The sequence below is a fragment of the Hemiscyllium ocellatum genome, chromosome 44, assembly GCF_020745735.1.
Source record: "Hemiscyllium ocellatum isolate sHemOce1 chromosome 44, sHemOce1.pat.X.cur, whole genome shotgun sequence".
NCBI lineage: Eukaryota > Metazoa > Chordata > Chondrichthyes > Orectolobiformes > Hemiscylliidae > Hemiscyllium > Hemiscyllium ocellatum.
This window is the reverse complement of record NC_083444.1, coordinates 1,878,493-1,895,998: the sequence shown is the minus strand read 5'-3', so window position 1 is coordinate 1,895,998 and position 17,506 is coordinate 1,878,493. Positions and strand designations below refer to the sequence as shown.

The 17,506-nt window shown below is 46.8% G+C and overlaps 1 protein-coding gene across 1 annotated transcript in view; it reads right to left on the bottom strand.

Annotated features, from left to right (window-relative positions):
• The window catches only part of LOC132835154 (very long-chain specific acyl-CoA dehydrogenase, mitochondrial-like), a 93,081-nt gene that overhangs the window by 57,666 nt on the left and 17,909 nt on the right, over positions 1 to 17,506 (bottom strand). The window contains exons 3-8 of the mRNA XM_060854488.1: positions 11,115 to 11,186; positions 10,284 to 10,356; positions 8,895 to 8,959; positions 6,210 to 6,344; positions 2,941 to 3,085; positions 1,910 to 2,039 (exon numbers count right to left, since the gene is read on the bottom strand). Coding sequence (XP_060710471.1) covers positions 1,910 to 2,039; positions 2,941 to 3,085; positions 6,210 to 6,344; positions 8,895 to 8,959; positions 10,284 to 10,356; positions 11,115 to 11,186 — 620 coding nt within the window. The remainder of the gene's footprint in view (positions 1 to 1,909; positions 2,040 to 2,940; positions 3,086 to 6,209; positions 6,345 to 8,894; positions 8,960 to 10,283; positions 10,357 to 11,114; positions 11,187 to 17,506) is intronic.

Below are 17,506 nucleotides of genomic sequence, written 5' to 3'. Positions count from 1 at the left end.
TTTTTTTTAAAAAAACACCAGAGATGGCGAGCTTCCTGATTGTCCCCCGGTAATCTCTGCCTGGTCAATGTTGCTGGAATGTGGAGTTGAGGCCACAATCATATTTAGCCATGATCTTACTGAACAGCAGAGCAGCCTTGAGGGAGCAAGTTACATAACCTGCTCTTAATTCTTATAATATGTCCATGTGTACAGATGGCACAAAGCTGGAAGGAAGGACAAGCTGTGAGGAGGATGCAGAGATGTTTCAATGTGATTTGGATAAGCCGAGTGATTGGACAAATGCATGGCAGATGCCATAATGTGGAGAAATGTGGGGTTACCTACTTTGGTAATAAAAGCAGGCAGATTATTATCTAATTAGTGAAAGATAGCAAAGGGAAAGTGCAACGAGACCTGGATGTCCTTGTACACCAATCGCAGCAGGTGGTGAAGGAGGCAAATAGTGTGTTGGCCTTTGAAGTGAAAGAATTTGAGTACAGGATGTCTTGCTGCAATTGGACAGGGGTCTTGATGAGCCGACCTCTGGAATATTGTTCTCCCACTTCCTCAGGAAGGATGTTCTGGCTAGAGAAGGAGTATAGCAGAGGTTTACCAGGCTGATTCAGGGACTGGTCGGACAGATGCATGAATTGAGGCTGGATCAGTTAGGATTATATTCATGGACTTTAGAAGGGGAGAGGGAATCTCAAACTCAAAATCCTAACAGGACTAGACAGGATAAATGCAGAAAGGATATTTCTGGTGACCAGGGAGTCCAGAACCAGGGTGGGGGGGTGGGGGGGGAGTGGGGGTAGAAGAGGTGTCATAGCTTTTGGCTAAATTTGATTGTGGCCTCCATGTCACATTCCTGCCTATATAACACAAACCAGAGAAACGGCTCCTCCCACCCCCGATAACCTCTGACTGCCTGGTCAGTCAGGAAGCTCTGCACCTCTGCTGTAAAAATAGTCAAAGCCCCAGTCCCCACCATTCTCGGAGGAAGACAGAACTACACATTCGACCCTTTCAGAGAAGAAAATACTCATTTCAGGTTTAAATAGGAATCCCTTTCTTTATTTAAAAAAAACTGTGTCCCCTCTGAAACATCGTCTCAGTATCCCAACCTGTCAGATCCCCTTAGGATCTTTTATCACTCAATAAGATCAGGTTCCTATTTGTTTGACATTCTCTCTTATCACTAATCAGCAGGTAACAGGTTTTAAAATTTAACTTCCCATGTGTACTCTCTGTATTCATTTCCACAGGAACAGACTGAAGCGACTGGGCTCGTATACCCTTGAGTTTAGAAGACTGAGAGGGGATCTGATTGAGACATATAAGATTATGAAAGGATTGGACACTCTGGCAGTAGGAAACATGTTTCCGCTGATGGGTGAGCGCCGAACCAGAGGACACAGCTTAAAAATACAGGGTAGACCATTTAGGACAGAGATGGGGAGAAACTTCTTCACCCAGAGAGTGGTGGCTGTGTGGAATGCTCTGCCCCAGAGGGCAGTGGAGGCCTAGTCTCTGGATTCATTTAAGAAAGAGTTGGATATAGCTCTCAAGGATAGTGGGATCAAGGGTTATGGAGATAAGGCAGGAACAGGATACTGATTAAGGATGATCAGCCTTGATCATATTGAATGGCGGTGCAGGCTCGAAGGGCAGAATGGCCTACTCCTGCACCTATTGTCTATTGAAGCCATTTGGCCCCTCAACCCTGCATGATCATTCAATGAAATGCATCCTAACTCTGTTCACACATCATGGCTCTCTGATCATGAAGATCTACTAGTTTCAGATGTGAAATGAATTGGGCTGACATCCATTGCGTTCTGTAAGAGAGGCTCCCACAATTCTATCCCTCTCTTGTGAAAAGGCAGCCATTTGGACTTCACTGCCTCTCTGCCAAGTAAGCCCATACCTGATCCAGATCTTGCCCCCATTAAGGATGTAGTACTTTCCGCAGTCGCTCCTTTTGGCTGTGGTTTTGATTGATGCAGCATCAGAGCCACTGGCAGGTTCAGTCAGACAGAAGGCAGCGATTGTTTCTCCTAGTCACAACAAGGTCACAATGATACAACAAACAGTGTCACAGCATTGTCTACAGCGTTTCACAGCCAACAAACTCACTGCTGCTCTCATTAGGGAAATTCAGTAAACTCCCACAAAGAATGACCAGATAGTCCGATTTAGTGATGCTGATTAAGGGATAAATATCGTTTTCAGGATACGGGAGCAAACTGCCTAATTTGGTAACGGCAGCCACGGAATTTGACATTCATTTGGGAGGGTAGACAAGGTCTCACTTAAGGAGAAAGTGAGGACTGCAGATGCTGGAGATCAGAGCTGAAAACGTGTTGCTGGAAAAGCGCAGCAGGTCAGGCAGCATCCAAGGAGCAGGAAACTCGACGTTTCAGGATTCCTGAAGAAAGGCTTATGCCCGAAACGTCGATTCTCCTGCTCTTTGGATGCTGCCTGACCTGCTGCGCTTTCCCAGCAACACATTTTCAGCTGAGGTCTCACTTAAGATGACCAACTCAAAAGATAGCCTCTCCAACACTGCAGCACATGGGCCTGGATTACAGGCTTAGATCTCTTGACTAGTGCCTGAACTCATGGCATACTGTTTCAGTGCAGCTCAGGCAGCTGTGACTAACACTGACATTTCCTACACTGTCCCCATCAAACACTACTGGGTTAGATACAGAGTAAAGCGCTCTCCAAGCTGTTCCTCCATCAAACACTCCCAGGGACAGGGACAGCACGGGGTTAGATACAGCATAAAACCCCCTCAATACTGTCTCCATCAAACTCAGGTTTCACAAGAGACTGTTATAGACAGTGAGAGGAGATGCCACAGTGGACTGGATTTGAACCCAGTACACAAGGAGTGACAGACCAGAATCTCTCCTTAGTGTCTGCCCCCCTGTCCCGTCCCTCTGTGCTGCATACCTGTAGCCAGCTTCGGAAGGTATTTCTTCTTCTGGGCATCATTCCCAAACAGGAGAATCCCTTTGAATCCAATGGACTGGTGTGCACCCAGAGTGATGCCTACACCCAGGTCATGCATGCCAACAATTTCGACCAGTCGGGCATACTATCAAACAAAAACAACTTTCAGATGCTTTACATGCCAGGTGACCCCTATCCTAATTCCTGTCCTCCTCACAAAGGTCCTGCGAATTTTCCTGGTTTCCTGTTATGCTGGTGACTCATTTCTCCTGTCCCCACTCAGGCTTAGGCTCTTGCTCCTGCTCAGCAATTTCAGAAAGTCATTTGGAAACTGACGAGGGAAACTGAGGCACCCAGAGGGGAAAAACAGTATCTTCCACTATCCTGCAGAATTGTACAGCACAGGAAGCGGCCAGTCAGTCTTGTCATGTCTGCAGTAGCCCCTTTGAAAGTCCATCTTCCCCCCCACCACCCTGTGTTTGCTTTTCGGGTGTTGATCCAACCCACTTGTTTCAAAATTCCACCTTTTCAGACAACATTCAGGATCATAACTCATTGTTTTAAATAAAAAATCTCATCTCCCCCTCTGGGCTTTTTTTTCCCCATCAATTACCTTCAATTTGCTCATCCTACTCCCAGAAGGAATAGTTTATTCACTAATAAACTAATATCCTCCTCAAAGCTTCTCTATCCCAAAGAGAGCAACACAACCTCTCCCACTTGTCCATTTAAATGAAGTCGCCCATTCCTAATTGTTACATGGTCACACAGAACTTGAATCTCACTGAAAGAAGTGACATACTATCCAAGCTTTACATGTTTCATTCAGCACGCCAGACATGAGAATATCAAGTTATAGAGAGTGACAATTTGTAAAGAGAGCGACAATTTATAAAAAGAGCAACAATTTGGAAAGTGTGAAAAATAGTTCTCTGGTTCAATCCCCATGACAATTCCTCAATCAATCCGACAGTTTGTCAACGAATCAGCACCCTTTTGTTAGGAAAAACATCCAATATATATTACCATTTGGAATTTGGATTTTAGAATAGAGGCAGATGGATTTTGGCCGGTTCTGTGAAGGCAATACTGAGAAGATCAGAAAGTAGATTTGGAACAGTAGCCCAACTACATTATTTCGCTTCGGTGCACGGCCATTCTCCAGTATTCATGGATGGAATGTGTATACTGCTGAGCTCATCACCGATCGAAAGCCATTATGTTAGGTTTGACTTCAGTTCAGAGGAATCAAGAGCTCAGTTCAGAACGGAGAACAGCTTTCCCCTAGCAGTACAATCAAATGGTAAGTTTAACGGAACCAGTCACCCTAGCATGAGTCGTTTCAGTTTGTGGGACTGCCAAGGTGAGAGAGTTTGTACAAAAGCCTTCAAGCTGTTAGAATTTCAACAAGAGAGGGACAGCCAATTAGATATGTAAAAGATTCACGCCAGTAGTTTTGGAAAGGATTCGTAAACCGCCTCAGTGGTCTAAGGAATCACAGAGTTGAATCAGGAGTAATGTTTCTTTAGGACTGAGTATCTGTTAGAAAACAGGGAGAAACCATGTTTGCTGTGTGTTAAGATCTTTCTAACATATATGTTTGTTTGTTTTCTTTGTTGTGTAATATACTACTCTTCTTTTACTCCAGAACATTTAGTGAATGTATCCCAGTGAGTTACCAGCACAGTGACCAACTACAATAATTGAATGTATCTCGTCTATTACGCCAGGTTCCATGCTGGGTCAAAGTTGGCCAACTGCAGTCTAACCGGCTGCTTCCTTTGAAATTTCACATTCCTGATGTGTTCAAGGTGAAAATCTCTTCCTTTATTTCTGGCATTATTTTAATAAATCTCCACCACATCCTCTCGAAGATATGATATATCTCTTAAAATTTGATGCCAGAATTATACTTAATAGCCCAGTTGAAGCTTGTTGCATTTTAAAATGGTTTGGTATCACAGTCTGGTTTTTATAAACTGTGCCTCTAGTTGTAACAACGAAAGATTCTGTACACTTCCGTGAGCTCTCCCAGTTTCACTTATACCCTTGAGATCCTTCAATCCCGTCACAATTCCAGTCAATCTCATCTTTGCCCATGTGCTCACACTTGAACAACCCACGCAATCGTTCTCTCCCCGTGTCTGCGTGGGTTTCCTCCCACAGTCCAAACATGTGCAGGTTAGGGGAATGGGCCATGCTAAATTGCCTGTAGTGTTAGGTGAAGGGGTAAATGTAAGGGAATGGGTCTGGGTGGGTTGTGCTTCGGCGGGTCGGTGTGGACTTGTTGGGCCGAAGGGCCTGTTTCCACACTGTAAGTAATCTAATCTAATCTTTCCAAGATGTTCAAGGAGTAGCTGGTGCCGGTGAGATAACTAAAGGACAGGGAGCAAAGGATCAGAGAGGCAACAAAGAGATTAGAAGTCAATTGTACACTGCTTCTTCAGCAGTTAATCTGAACGTCAGGAAGGAAGGAAGGAAAAGGAACTTTGTGAAAATAAATCCTCCACTCAGACATGGGGGTGCAAAGTGTCAAAGGAACTACAAATCTCAATCCTCCCATGTACTGGGGGAGGTGAGCACACATTGTCTATATCTCTGAAGATTCATAACTGCATTTCCTGTTAAAATATTTAACCTGCAGAGAAAAAAAAATGAATTGTTCAAACAAGCCAAGCCCTCTAATGGAGAGTATGTCACCTCCTCGTGTAGCACAGCTAGTCGAGAGAGCTGCCAACGTGACTCAGTAGGTGTGGGACAGAACAGCGTGCCCGGTGGGTCACTGTCTGTACTCTGTCAAAGCAGTGAGATAATGAAGCTCATTCATTCCAAAGGTGTTTCAGAAGTGTGTGGGCAAAGTGAAAACTAAAAAGATCCAGTGAACTGATTGCTGTCTGGTGACCATCACCCACCTCACCCCAGGGGGAAAGTGGGCGGGGGTGCTGGCTATTACGTGGAACCAGAATTGATCTCAGCTTAATGCCCCGAGTGATAGAATATATTTATGACATTACCCAGCATTGTGTCTCAGCAAATCAGGAAGGCAGTGGCCAACTGGTCTTACTAGCATGTTTTGCGTAGAGTCAAATGATTCCATCTAACCTGTCCTGATGCCCTCCTCCCTGAACACCCACACTCAGTTCAGGTTTGGACATTTCCATTTGGCCGATAATCTGAAAACGGTTAGGGAGCAGGAAGTGTTCTGCATTCCACACCCCGTCCCTGCCCCAATTATGAAGAAAGTTGCACCCTGGCTGCCCCTGAATTACCTGAGTGTTAGTGAGCCCCAGTCCCCCAAGCTCAGAAGGCACTTGTAGGCCGAACGCCCCCATCTCTTTCAGGCCTTCCATTGTGCTGTCCTCCACTTTCTCCAGTGTGTCATTGGCAGCTGGGTCATTGACCTCCTACAGGGCAAAGAGTCAAGATCAACACTGGAGTGATTGGTTGTATCCTCCCTGATCTCTCCCAAGTATTAACTGGTCTTAGGAGACAACAAACGCTACATAGGGGAATTCCACCTCAATGCGCCAGAGCAGGACTGACCGAGTGACTCTCAGACCACAGTCAGAGAGGCCGAGGGTGAGCAGAGGATAATGCAGGCAGGTGGCACAAGGAGTGAGGGGAGCTACAGAGTGATTTAAAAATCTGTAGCTTCTAAGAGATTTAAGACATGTGAAGAATGGTACAATTTTGAATTCCTAAGGAACAGAATTGGACAGGGCTGGTCTCAATGAGCATGAAACGTGTAGAAGGCAGAGTGTTTGGAGAAAAGAGAGTGAGCGAGCAACGTTCCACTAAGCAATGAATTTCATGGCATCAACATTACAGCAGAATGAGAATGATTTGGGTAAAAGTGCCTCAATGTGAGGATTTCTACTTTTCTGTCAAAGTGTTGAGCTGTACAAGAGAGAGAGAGAGGGGGGTTTTAAAGGAGGAGAGAAGAGGGGAGAGGTGAAGGAAACACTTACAAAGGTTCAAGGGCCAGACAGCTGAAGGTTAGACATACAGAGATAACAGAGCAGAAGTTGTCACGGATATGTAAGAAGCCAGAACTGAGAGTAGAGAGATCCTGGAGATTCAAAGGAACTAGAGGAGGTTACTGAGATAGGAAGGTGGTGTAGGCTGCAGGAGGTGACAGAGATAGGGAGGGATGCAGTTGCTGAAGGAGGTGAAAGGGAGAGGTGCAGGGGCTGGAGCTGACAGAGATAGCAAGGTGGTGTAGGAGGTTACAGAGATAGGGAGGGGTGTAGGGGTTGGAGGAGATGACAGAGATTGGAAGGGTTGTAGAGTCGAGAGGAGGTGACAGAGGTAGGGAGGGATGTTTGGGGTTGTAGGAGGAGACAGCGATAGGGAGGGGATATAGGGGTCGAACGTGACAGAGATAGGGAGGGGTGTAGGGTCTGGAGGAGGTGACAGATGGGGAGCAATGGAGGGGTTGATGGAAATTATATCCACAGGGAGGGATGTAGCCCAAATGGTGTGTCCCTTATTCTAAGACTGTACTGAATTCCAGAGATTGTCTCCTCCAGATAATTCTCAACATCCCTCTTGCAACCTACCCTGGCGAGTTTTTAGGAAGTTCACAAATTGCAGATGGACTGCTGCATATTTAAATAATTTCAAATGGTTGGTATTCAAATACTTAAGTCTGCCTCTCTCTCTCGCTGTCTCTGTCACACACACACACACACACACACACACACACAGACACACACAAAGACAGGAGGTTGTATGCCCTCTGCTGGGATACTCGAGATCTGCAGTGTCAGGCAAAGACTACATTTGTGACAAGAGACTGCAGAATGCTGTGGTCCTGAGCAACTTGCATTTCAGTGTACATCAATCATAAAATGTCAGCATAGAGGATACAGCAAGTGATTGAGAAAATAATGCTGGCCTTTATTGCAAAGTGGATGATGTGGAGCTAACACTAAGGAAACTTCATTAAGACTGTACACAGTATTGAGACCTACAACATCTGGAGTACTATGTGCAATTCAGATCCGAGGAGGGATATTACTTGCATAGGAAGCAGATGAGAGAATGCTCACTCTGCTGATTCCTGGGATGAAGGGGTAATGTTCAGCTTGGTGCGTCTGGACTCATTGGAGCTGAGGGCAAGAGCTGACCTCGTTGAAGCAGAGTATATTCTCAGGGACATAACAGGATAATTGCTGAGAGGATGTTGCTCTTCCTGAGGGAAATTTAGAATGAGGGATCAATAAGGGGATGTGGAGGAATTTCTCCTCTCAAAGGGTGGGAAGCCTGGGGGAATTCTCTTCCCCAGAGAACGGTGACACAGTGGTTGGCACTGCTACCTCACAGCGCCAGAGACCAGAGTTCAATTCCCGCCTCAGGCGACTGTCTGTGTGGAGTTTGCACATTCTCCCCGTGTCTGCGTGGGTTTCATCCGGGTACTCTGGTTTCCTCCCACAGTCCAAAAATGTGCAGGTTAGGTGAATTGGCCATGCTAAATTGCCAGTAGTGTTAGGTGCAGGGGTAAATGTAGGGAAATGGGTCCGGGTGTATTGCTCTTCGGAGGGTCGGGGTGGACTTGTTGGGCCGAAGGGCCTGTTTCCACACTGTAAGGAATCTAATCTAATTTAGTCAACAGAAGCGGCTGGCTCAGAGAACATAATGAAGGCTTTCATTGACAAGAGGGTTGAGGTCGTGAAGAGATGGACAGGAATGAGCAGGAGAGACCACAATCCAATCAGCCAAGATCTTACTGAATGGCAGAGAGACTTAATGACCTACAACAGCTCCTGGTCCAAAGGCTATTACTGCCATTGAGTGAGTGCAATGAAGGTTCATTGGACTTGGGATGGTGTGGACTGCCCTCTGGGGAGAGAATGGGCAAACTGGGCCTGAGATGGAGAGTGAGAGAGAGATTGATATTAATGGTCGTGGTAACAGAAGAAATGTGAAAGTCTGGTCTAGCTGAAATAATTTACCTGGAAAAACTTGCTGACAGGTCCCACTAATTCCCGGAGAAACTGCTCCTGCTCATCATTCAGAACTGTACAAACAGAGAGTCAGGGGCAGCGTTAGTTTACTCTGCCAGCCACGGAGAAAAACTCTTTGCTTTTATTTAGAGAAAAAAAATTTTCCTCTCTTTCTGTTCCCCCCCACCCCCCCCATCTCAAATCTCTTCACCTGAAGACTCCAATGTATGCTCAGTGACCCCGCCCCGCCCCTCATTCATTGCCTATCATCAGGTGGAGTGGAACACAATGAGTGTCAGACGTTGTTACAACCTATCCCAATCCTGACACAGGGCCATCACTTGCCCAGCCTGTTCTACCACCCGGGTCGTGGGGTGATGGTAGTGTCATGGTAAATGCTGAGGACACAGGTTCACATACCAACACAACAGCTGGGGGAATTTGAAAATCAGTTACAATATCTGGAATTAAAAGCTAGTCATTGGACATGGTGATCTTCAAACAATCTTCAACTGTATGTCCTTATGCAGTCTGGCATGCCCTTAATTCCAGAATGGTGGTTGACCCCTAACTGCTCAGTTCAAGGGCAATTAGGGATGGACAATAAATGCTGGCCTCCAACTTGCTAACAATGTCCACATCCTAACAAAGGACAAAATAAACTAGAAGACACATCAACCATGACCTAACTACTTAGTTATGGATCCCTTCCAACCTTAATCACAAATAAACTACTAATAGTATTTCCAAAATTTCCAATTTATACCCCGACCAAATCTCAAGATCTTTTTTGTTTGGCCGAGCAGGTTGGAGAGAGGAGAGAAGCAGTCCGACATTAACACTCCCCCTCTGTATGAGTGCATATGTCCTAACAACACCATCGACAGATTTTAAGATTCTGTTCCCTGTTCCGGACTCTCCCCTCACCAGAGCTAATAGTTCTCTCCATTGACCCTATTAGTTCCTATGAAGATTTACGAATAGTTCAAAATAACAAACTTTAATGGCTTTGAATTTGCATAACATGAAGACACTAACCTGATCATCAGTATGTTATTTTAGATAACTCTATCATTTTATTTGGTATTTTACATCATATGGATTTTTTAAAGTTGCCTCAGTTCAGCCCTTGACTGTAACAGAACTTAGTTTTGAAATATTTGATCATCATCAAACTCCTTGATGAGATTGCTCCTTAATCTCCTGGAGTCAGAGGAATATAAGTCTGGCCTACATAACCGATCATTGTAATTTAACTTTGGTGTAATTCTGGTGAAGCTCATCTGCATCCCTCCAAGGAAAAGATACCCTGCCTCAAGTGTGGTGCCCAGAACGGAACCAGTGGTTGGAAGGTCAATTTTTTACATCTTTGTCCCAAAGCATGTTCCTCAGTCATACCAGAGGGGAAGGGGAACACCTGCTCTGTTTGGACCTGACCCCGAAACATGTTCACAGCAAACGACTTTGATTCCTGCAATGGAAAGAGAAAAAAAAAGCATCGTGTAATGGTCTCCAGAGGGACGATCACTGTGCATCCCCTCCCCAGACCCCATCGCCTTGCCACAGACTGATTTCCACTCCCCATCCAATCCCATTTGGTTTCAGAGGGGGACAACCAAACCCTCAGGTTCCTTGATCAATCAGTTGAATTGCGTGTGCAAGTGCCGCCATGTCTTCAGTCACAAACTGAAAGCCACAGCTGCCCTTGCCTTCGCCAAATGCCTTCATCCTCCCCCTCCAGCAGCTGCTGAGTGGACAGTGACCATGGCCTGAGACATCATGGCACTCCCACAACGTAACAAAATTCCTGCAGTGCCTTTCGTCACCTCAGGATTTCTCAGGGGGAGCCTCACAGTCTGTGAAAACACTTACACAGAAGCACAGCCATTGTTGGAAAACAGGAAACACAGCACTCAAGCTGTGGATAGCAGGATCCCACAAACAGCAAAAGGGTAATGCTTAGATCTTTTGGATTTTGTTTTTAAAGGCAATGTCAATTAAAGAATAAATATTGGCCTTGGAGACCAGGAGGAGGCCTCCTGAAGTAGCACACTGGGATTTCATCTACACAGCAATCCAGAATAGATGTGCGTTTAATGTCTTAATGCCACAATCAGATCAGCCATTATGTTATAGAACGGTGGAGCAGGCTCGATGGGCTGAATGGTCACCTCCTGCTCCAATTTTGTACATGATGTTCAGATAGGTGAAGAAATCTGTAAAAGGTACCGTTGCAGCTAACTTCTTCCCCTTTACGGTTGTGACGACTGGGGCCTCCCTGCCTGTTTTCTCCAGCACGGCCTAAAGCAACAAGAAGATACAGTGGGAGAATAAGGGAGAGTTAAACATGATCAGCTAAAGAGGGCACACGGCCCAGTCACATTACCCAAGGAGGTTTCGGAGCTGCTGGAAGCCAAGGCCAGTTCACTTCCTTGCCCTGAAACATCTGTTGTCCTCCCAGCTCAGGATGCACCTTGTTCCACATGATGTCCAATCATATCTGGATGGTGCTGCTGGATGCTCTTACCCAGACAGTCCATTAAAGCTGCTCCCTGCGAGCTATTGGTCCCTTCTGTTTTCTCCGCAGATTTCACTCGCTGCACTGCAAACAGGTCTAAGTACTTCCTTTGGAAAGGTAAACTTGAAAGTGGAAGCCTGAATTATCAACTTTTCTTTAATAAAATCGAAGGAAAGTGGGATTGTGTAGTGTAAATTTAGCTGGAACTGGGATTGATAACTTTGGGACACATTGGCACCAAGTGTCTTCGAAAGAAAATCACAGCCAGCAACAGGGTTTAGGTTTATCACAAAACTAAAAGGAGATCAATCAGACTGGACACAAACCTCCTAAAAATGTAGAAGTGAGCTATATCTTTCTATCTCTTTTTAATGGAAAATGAAATAATATCCAAAGACCTCAGAAAAAAAACCTTTTAATTTCAACCAAAACCCAGGTCCAATGGACTGCCTATAAACTTAGAATGGCTGCACTTGACCACCAGGAGATACCATTGTCAAAAACGGAGGTCATGTCATTCTACGCCTTTCTACTTGGCCTTTGATGCACAGACATTCTGCCTTTTATGTCTATATTTTAAACCCACGATACTCCAAAAGTCTCCATTCTATGTAGCGTGTCCCATGTACTATGTCCATTCTATTCATTCAAAGGGAGTACAGTCTCAAGTCTGCATATTAGTGACAACTAATCTGTGTGGTACCACGTTAGAGATGTTTGTTCTAATAAATGGGTTTTTGTTTATGGATGGAAACTGATGAGAGTTTGTTTCATCTTTTAGTGTCAGTTTTCAAGGAGTTAGATTTGGGCTCTTGGCGAAAGAGGTCAAAGGGGACCGGGGAGAGGACGGGAACCTGGGACGGAGTTGGGAGAGGACGGGAGTTGGGAGAGGACGGGAGTTGGGAGAGGACGGGAGTTGGGAGAGAATGGGAGTTGGGAGAGAATGGGAGTTGGGAGAGGACGGGAGTTGGGAGAGAATGGGAGTTGGGAGAGGACGGGAGTTGGGAGAGAATGGGAGTTGGGAGAGAATGGGAGTTGGGAGAGAATGGGAGTTGGGAGAGAATGGGAGTTGGGAGAGAATGGGAACTGGGGGGACGGAGTTGGGAGAGGACGGGAGCTGGGGACGGAGTTGGGAGATCAGCCGTGATCATCAACAATGGCAGAACTGACTCAAAGGGGCAAACCGCCTCCTATTTTTTAGGCTTCTATTTCAGAGTCAGACATGAATCATCCTAGTAATTAAATTGGTCTTTTATATATTCGTGCTGAACTGTTCAACGTGGGGCTGGATTTCTCGCACTCTCTGGCAAAAGGGGATCTTCATCTAACATTGCACCAGGACTATCCAAAACAGTCCACAAACCTGTTCTAATCGATACCAAATGCCATACACCGCTCGGTGCTGGCTCATGATTGGACAATGCCTCAAGTTGAAAGTTCTGGTCCTTGTTTTCAAATCTCTTCATGGCCTGACGCCCTCCATAGCCCGCCCCACCCATCACCATCACCCCCCAGTCCCCGATAGCCCACCCCACCCCTCCCCCAGCACCGACTCCCCTCCCGCCCTCCCTGTCCCCTCCCCCAGCCCCAACTCCGCTCCCTCAGCCCCTACACCCCTCCCTTTCTCTGTCCCCTCCCCCAGCCCCTACACCCCTCCCTCCCTGTCCCCTCCCTCAGCCCCTACACCCCTTCCTTTCTCTGTCCCCTCCCCCAGCCCCTACACCCCTCCCTCCCTGTCCCCTCCCTCAGCCCCTACACCCCTTCCTTTCTCTGTCCCCTCCCTCAGCCCCTACACCCCTTCCTTTCTCTGTCCCCTCCCCCAGCCCCTACACTCCTCCCTCCCTGTCCCCTCCCTCAGCCCCTACACCCCTTCCTTTCTCTGTCCCCTCCCCCAGCCCCTACACTCCTCCCTCCCTGTCCCCTCCCTCAGCCCCTACACCCCTTCCTTTCTCTGTCAACTCTCCCAGTTCCTACAACTGCGTTGTACTCGACTCAAAATGTTAATTTTATTTCTGTCTCCACGATGCTCCTAGACATGCCGAGTTTCTCTGGGAAATTTTTATTTTTTAGATTACTTCCAGTGTGGAAACAGGCCCTTCGGCCCAACAAGTCCACACCGACCCGCCGAAGTGCAACCCACCCATACCCCTACATATACCCCTTACCTAACACTACGGGCAATTTAGCATGGCCAATTCACCTGACCCGCACATCTTTGGACTGTGGGAGGAAACCGGAGCACCCGGAGGAAACCCACGCAGACACGGGGAGAACGTGCAAACTCCACACAGTCAGTCGCCTGAGGCAGGAATTGAACCCAGGTCCCTGGCGCTGTGAGGCAGCAGTGCTAACCACTGTGCCACCGTGCCACCCGGTGGTCTAACTGATCTTACTTCTTTCCCCTTCCAATCCTTCAATAGTCCAAAGTCCATTCAGAACAAGATACAGGGGCCAGAGTAGGCCATTCAGCCCCTCGAGCCTGCTCTGCTATTCAATATCATTACAGCTGATGCTGGGATTCGACATCACTTTCCCTCCCACTCCCATATCTTCTGATTCCCTGAGAGATCAAACATTAGTTGATCCTAGAACTATAAATATTCAATGCTACAGCATTAACAGCCGTCTGTGGGACAGACCTCTGAAGGTTCACCACTCTGAAGAAACACGTCTTTGTCTCAGTCCGAAATGATCCCTAACCTCAGACTGTGCCCTACCTGAGCCCAGCAGAGAATCCATCTCAGTGTTGACAAATTCCTGCATTATCTTGTACACTTTAACAAAAGATTAGATTCCCTACAGTATGGAAACAGGCCATTTGGCCCAACCTGTCCACACCCACCCTCTGAAGAGCGATCTACCCAGACCTATTCCCCACCCTATATTTACCCCTGCACCTAATACTATGGGCAATTTATTATTCACCTGACCTGCACATCTTTTGGATTATGGGAGGGAACTGGAGCACCCAGAGGAAATCCACGCAGACACGGGGAGAATGAGCAAACTCCACACAGATGGGAACGGAGGTGGGAATCAAACCCAGTTCCCTGGCACTGTGAGGCAGCAATGCTAACTAATGAGCCACTGAGCTGCCCTGTTCCTATCACTCTTAACCTCAAAATGACAGCCTCTCAGTACAGGTCTACCCTCCCTTTCCCACCACATTCCAGGGCTGAAAATGTGTTGCTGGAAAAGTGCAGCAGGTCAGACAGCATTCAAGGAACAGGAAATTCGACGTTTCAGGCATAAGCCCTTCCCGAAACGTCGAATCTCCTGCTCCTTGGATGCTGCCTGACCTGCTGCGCTTTTCCAGCAACACATTTTCAGCTCTGATCTCCAGCGTCTGCAGACCTCACTTTCTCCACCACATTCCAGGGACCAGTTTAGTGAAACGCATACAGACATTGCTGAAGAAACTCGCCAAGTCTGGCAGCATCCTCAGTCCTGAAGAAGGGTCACTGGACTTGAAATGTTAACTCTGTTTATTCGGCACTGACGCTGCCAGACCAGATGAGTTTCTCCAGCAATGGCTGTTTGGGTTTCACATTTCGAGCACCCAGAGTTCTTGGTTTTATTTTATGAATTTAATTGCACCTTTGTGTGCTGTCACCAACGCAAGCATACTGTTTCTTGAACAGGAGAGAAAGTTTAGAGAGTACTCCTGATGTGATCATTACTAAACCTCATACGACTACAGCAAGATCTCTTCACTCCTGCAATAAAGGCCTACGTGCTATTTTCACAGTTACCTGCTTGCTGCATTCCTACATGAAATTTCTGCATGCCTCAAACAAGCATGTCCAAGTTACCTTGAACATCATATCGGAACCTTGCAACATTGGCTTCACATACAGATTAAGCTTTGCATGTTCACAGTCAAAATTAACATGACAGTCACAGAAGAAGCTGTGCTTGGTATTGACTGGGAGCTGTCAACAATACATTGTCATAAATGAATCATCATTTTACATGCTCAGACCTTTTCAGCTTTTGAAGAGCAATTGTTCATTGGTTCACAGCAGCTTTAATGATCACATGGTGCTGGTCTGGGTGACTGCTTTCCTCAAAGTGGGGAGAATGTCGACCTCACTGCCACTAGCAGGGGTCCAGATGAGTAGTCGTGTATACTGAATAGGAAAAGCTGGATAGCCGTGAGGCTGAAGGGTAAGATGAAAAGGGTGGAGGCGCATATGGAGTGGCAATACCTGAGTGGAGCAGTTGGGGTGTTTCTGTGTTGGTATTAAACCATCAACACATGCTCTATCAACCTTTACAAATGACCAGTCACATTCTGGGAAGTGGACAGTTTGCATTTTAGATGTCCCCGTGTCTGCATGCGTTTCCTCCCACCGTCCAAAGATGTGCAGGTTAGGTAGACTGGTCATGTTATATTGCCCATAGTGTGTGGCCTGGGTGGGTTAGCCATGGGAAATGCAGGATTCTGGGGATAGGCTAGGGGGTGGGTCTGGGCGTAATGCTCTTTGGAGGTTGGGTGTGGATTTGATGTGTCGAATGGCCCATTTCCACACTGTAGGGATCCTATGATTCTGTGATTCTATAAATTATTCATAGATCACTTGAGGAATACAAACTTTTCATTTACTGGAACTGGTACAGAGGTGATCACAACAGTCCAGGTACTCAGTTACAGGCAGGGCATCCACGCTGGCAGTTTACATCAGCAGCTTCAATGGTAAATATTGAGATAACAAAAAACAGTGGACTCTGGAGCTTGCAAACAGATACGTTATTGGAATATGAACCTCAATCTAGATAAGAGTCAGGCTCCTGGAGAACATGTTGGCAGCATATAGAAGACAGCCACATATTGATGGAAAAGTGTGTATGTAACTGGGATAAGGGAACAGAGGAAGATGGACCTTTAGAGACAGACATTAGTTACAGAGATAGGGAGGGGGTGTAGGGGCTGGAAGGGGTTACAGAGATAGGGAGGGGCACAGGGACCGGAGTAGGTTAGAGAAATAGGGAGGGGGTGTAGGGGGTTACAGAGGTAGGGAGGGGTGCAGGGGTTGGGGTGGTTACAGAGATAGGGAGGGCATAGCAGCTAGAGGATGTGACAGATTGGGGGGGGGGGGATGTAGGGGTGGAGGAGTTTACAGAGATAGGGGCTGCAGGAAGTGACAGAGAGGGAGGGGGTGTCGGGAGGGGAGGAGGTTACAGGAATAGGGAGGGAGTGTAGGGACTGGAGGAGGTGACAGAGATAACGAGGGGTGTAGGTGCCAGTGATAGGGAGGGGTGTAGGGGTTGGAATGGTTGCAGAGATAGGGAGGGGGTTACAGAAATAGCGAGGGGGTGTAAGGGCTGGAGGAGGTTACAGAGATAGGGAGGAGTGTAGGGACCAGAGGAGGTGACAAGAGATAGGGAGGGCTGTAGGGGGTGGTATGGTTACAGGGATAGGGAGGGATGTAGGAATTGGAGGGGGTTACAGAGATAGGGAAGGGTGTAGGGGCTGGAGGGGGTTACAGAGATAGGGAGGGGGTGTAGGGGGTGGTATGGTTACCGGGATAGGGAGGGGTGTAAGGGCTGGAGGAGGTTACAGATAAGGAAAGGTGAAGTTAAGAATAATTTAACACAAGGATGGAAACCTAAAAATTAAAAGTGTTCTCATAGTGCGGTTGGCAAATGGAACTTGAAGCAGGTTAAAATATTGACAGTTACACTTTCGGATGAGCTGAAGTTTGCGGGGAGCAATATATGAGTGGGTGACCAGCACTGCACTGGGACAGAAACAGTTACAACCCAAATATGGGAAGAGAACATCTTTAATTGTACCGCTGGTCCGTAGATCGGTTTCTGTTAAAGGCAGCCCAGCTGAAGTGGCCACAGTGAGAGACGCTCACACGCCTACAATTCCACTTCAGTGGCTTTGTACTGACATCACTAATTACAGCTGTGAGATCTTGCTAAGGCCACGCACAGAAACACAGCAGGAGTGGGTTCAGGCAGAGGATGATGCAGAGACCTGATGAGTCTAACAAGTAGAGGAAAACAGTTAACAGTACAAGTCAAAAAGAACCTCTACCTCGGTTTTCAGCCCTGAAGGAGACCCCTGACTTATTAATGTTCAAATAGCTTTTTT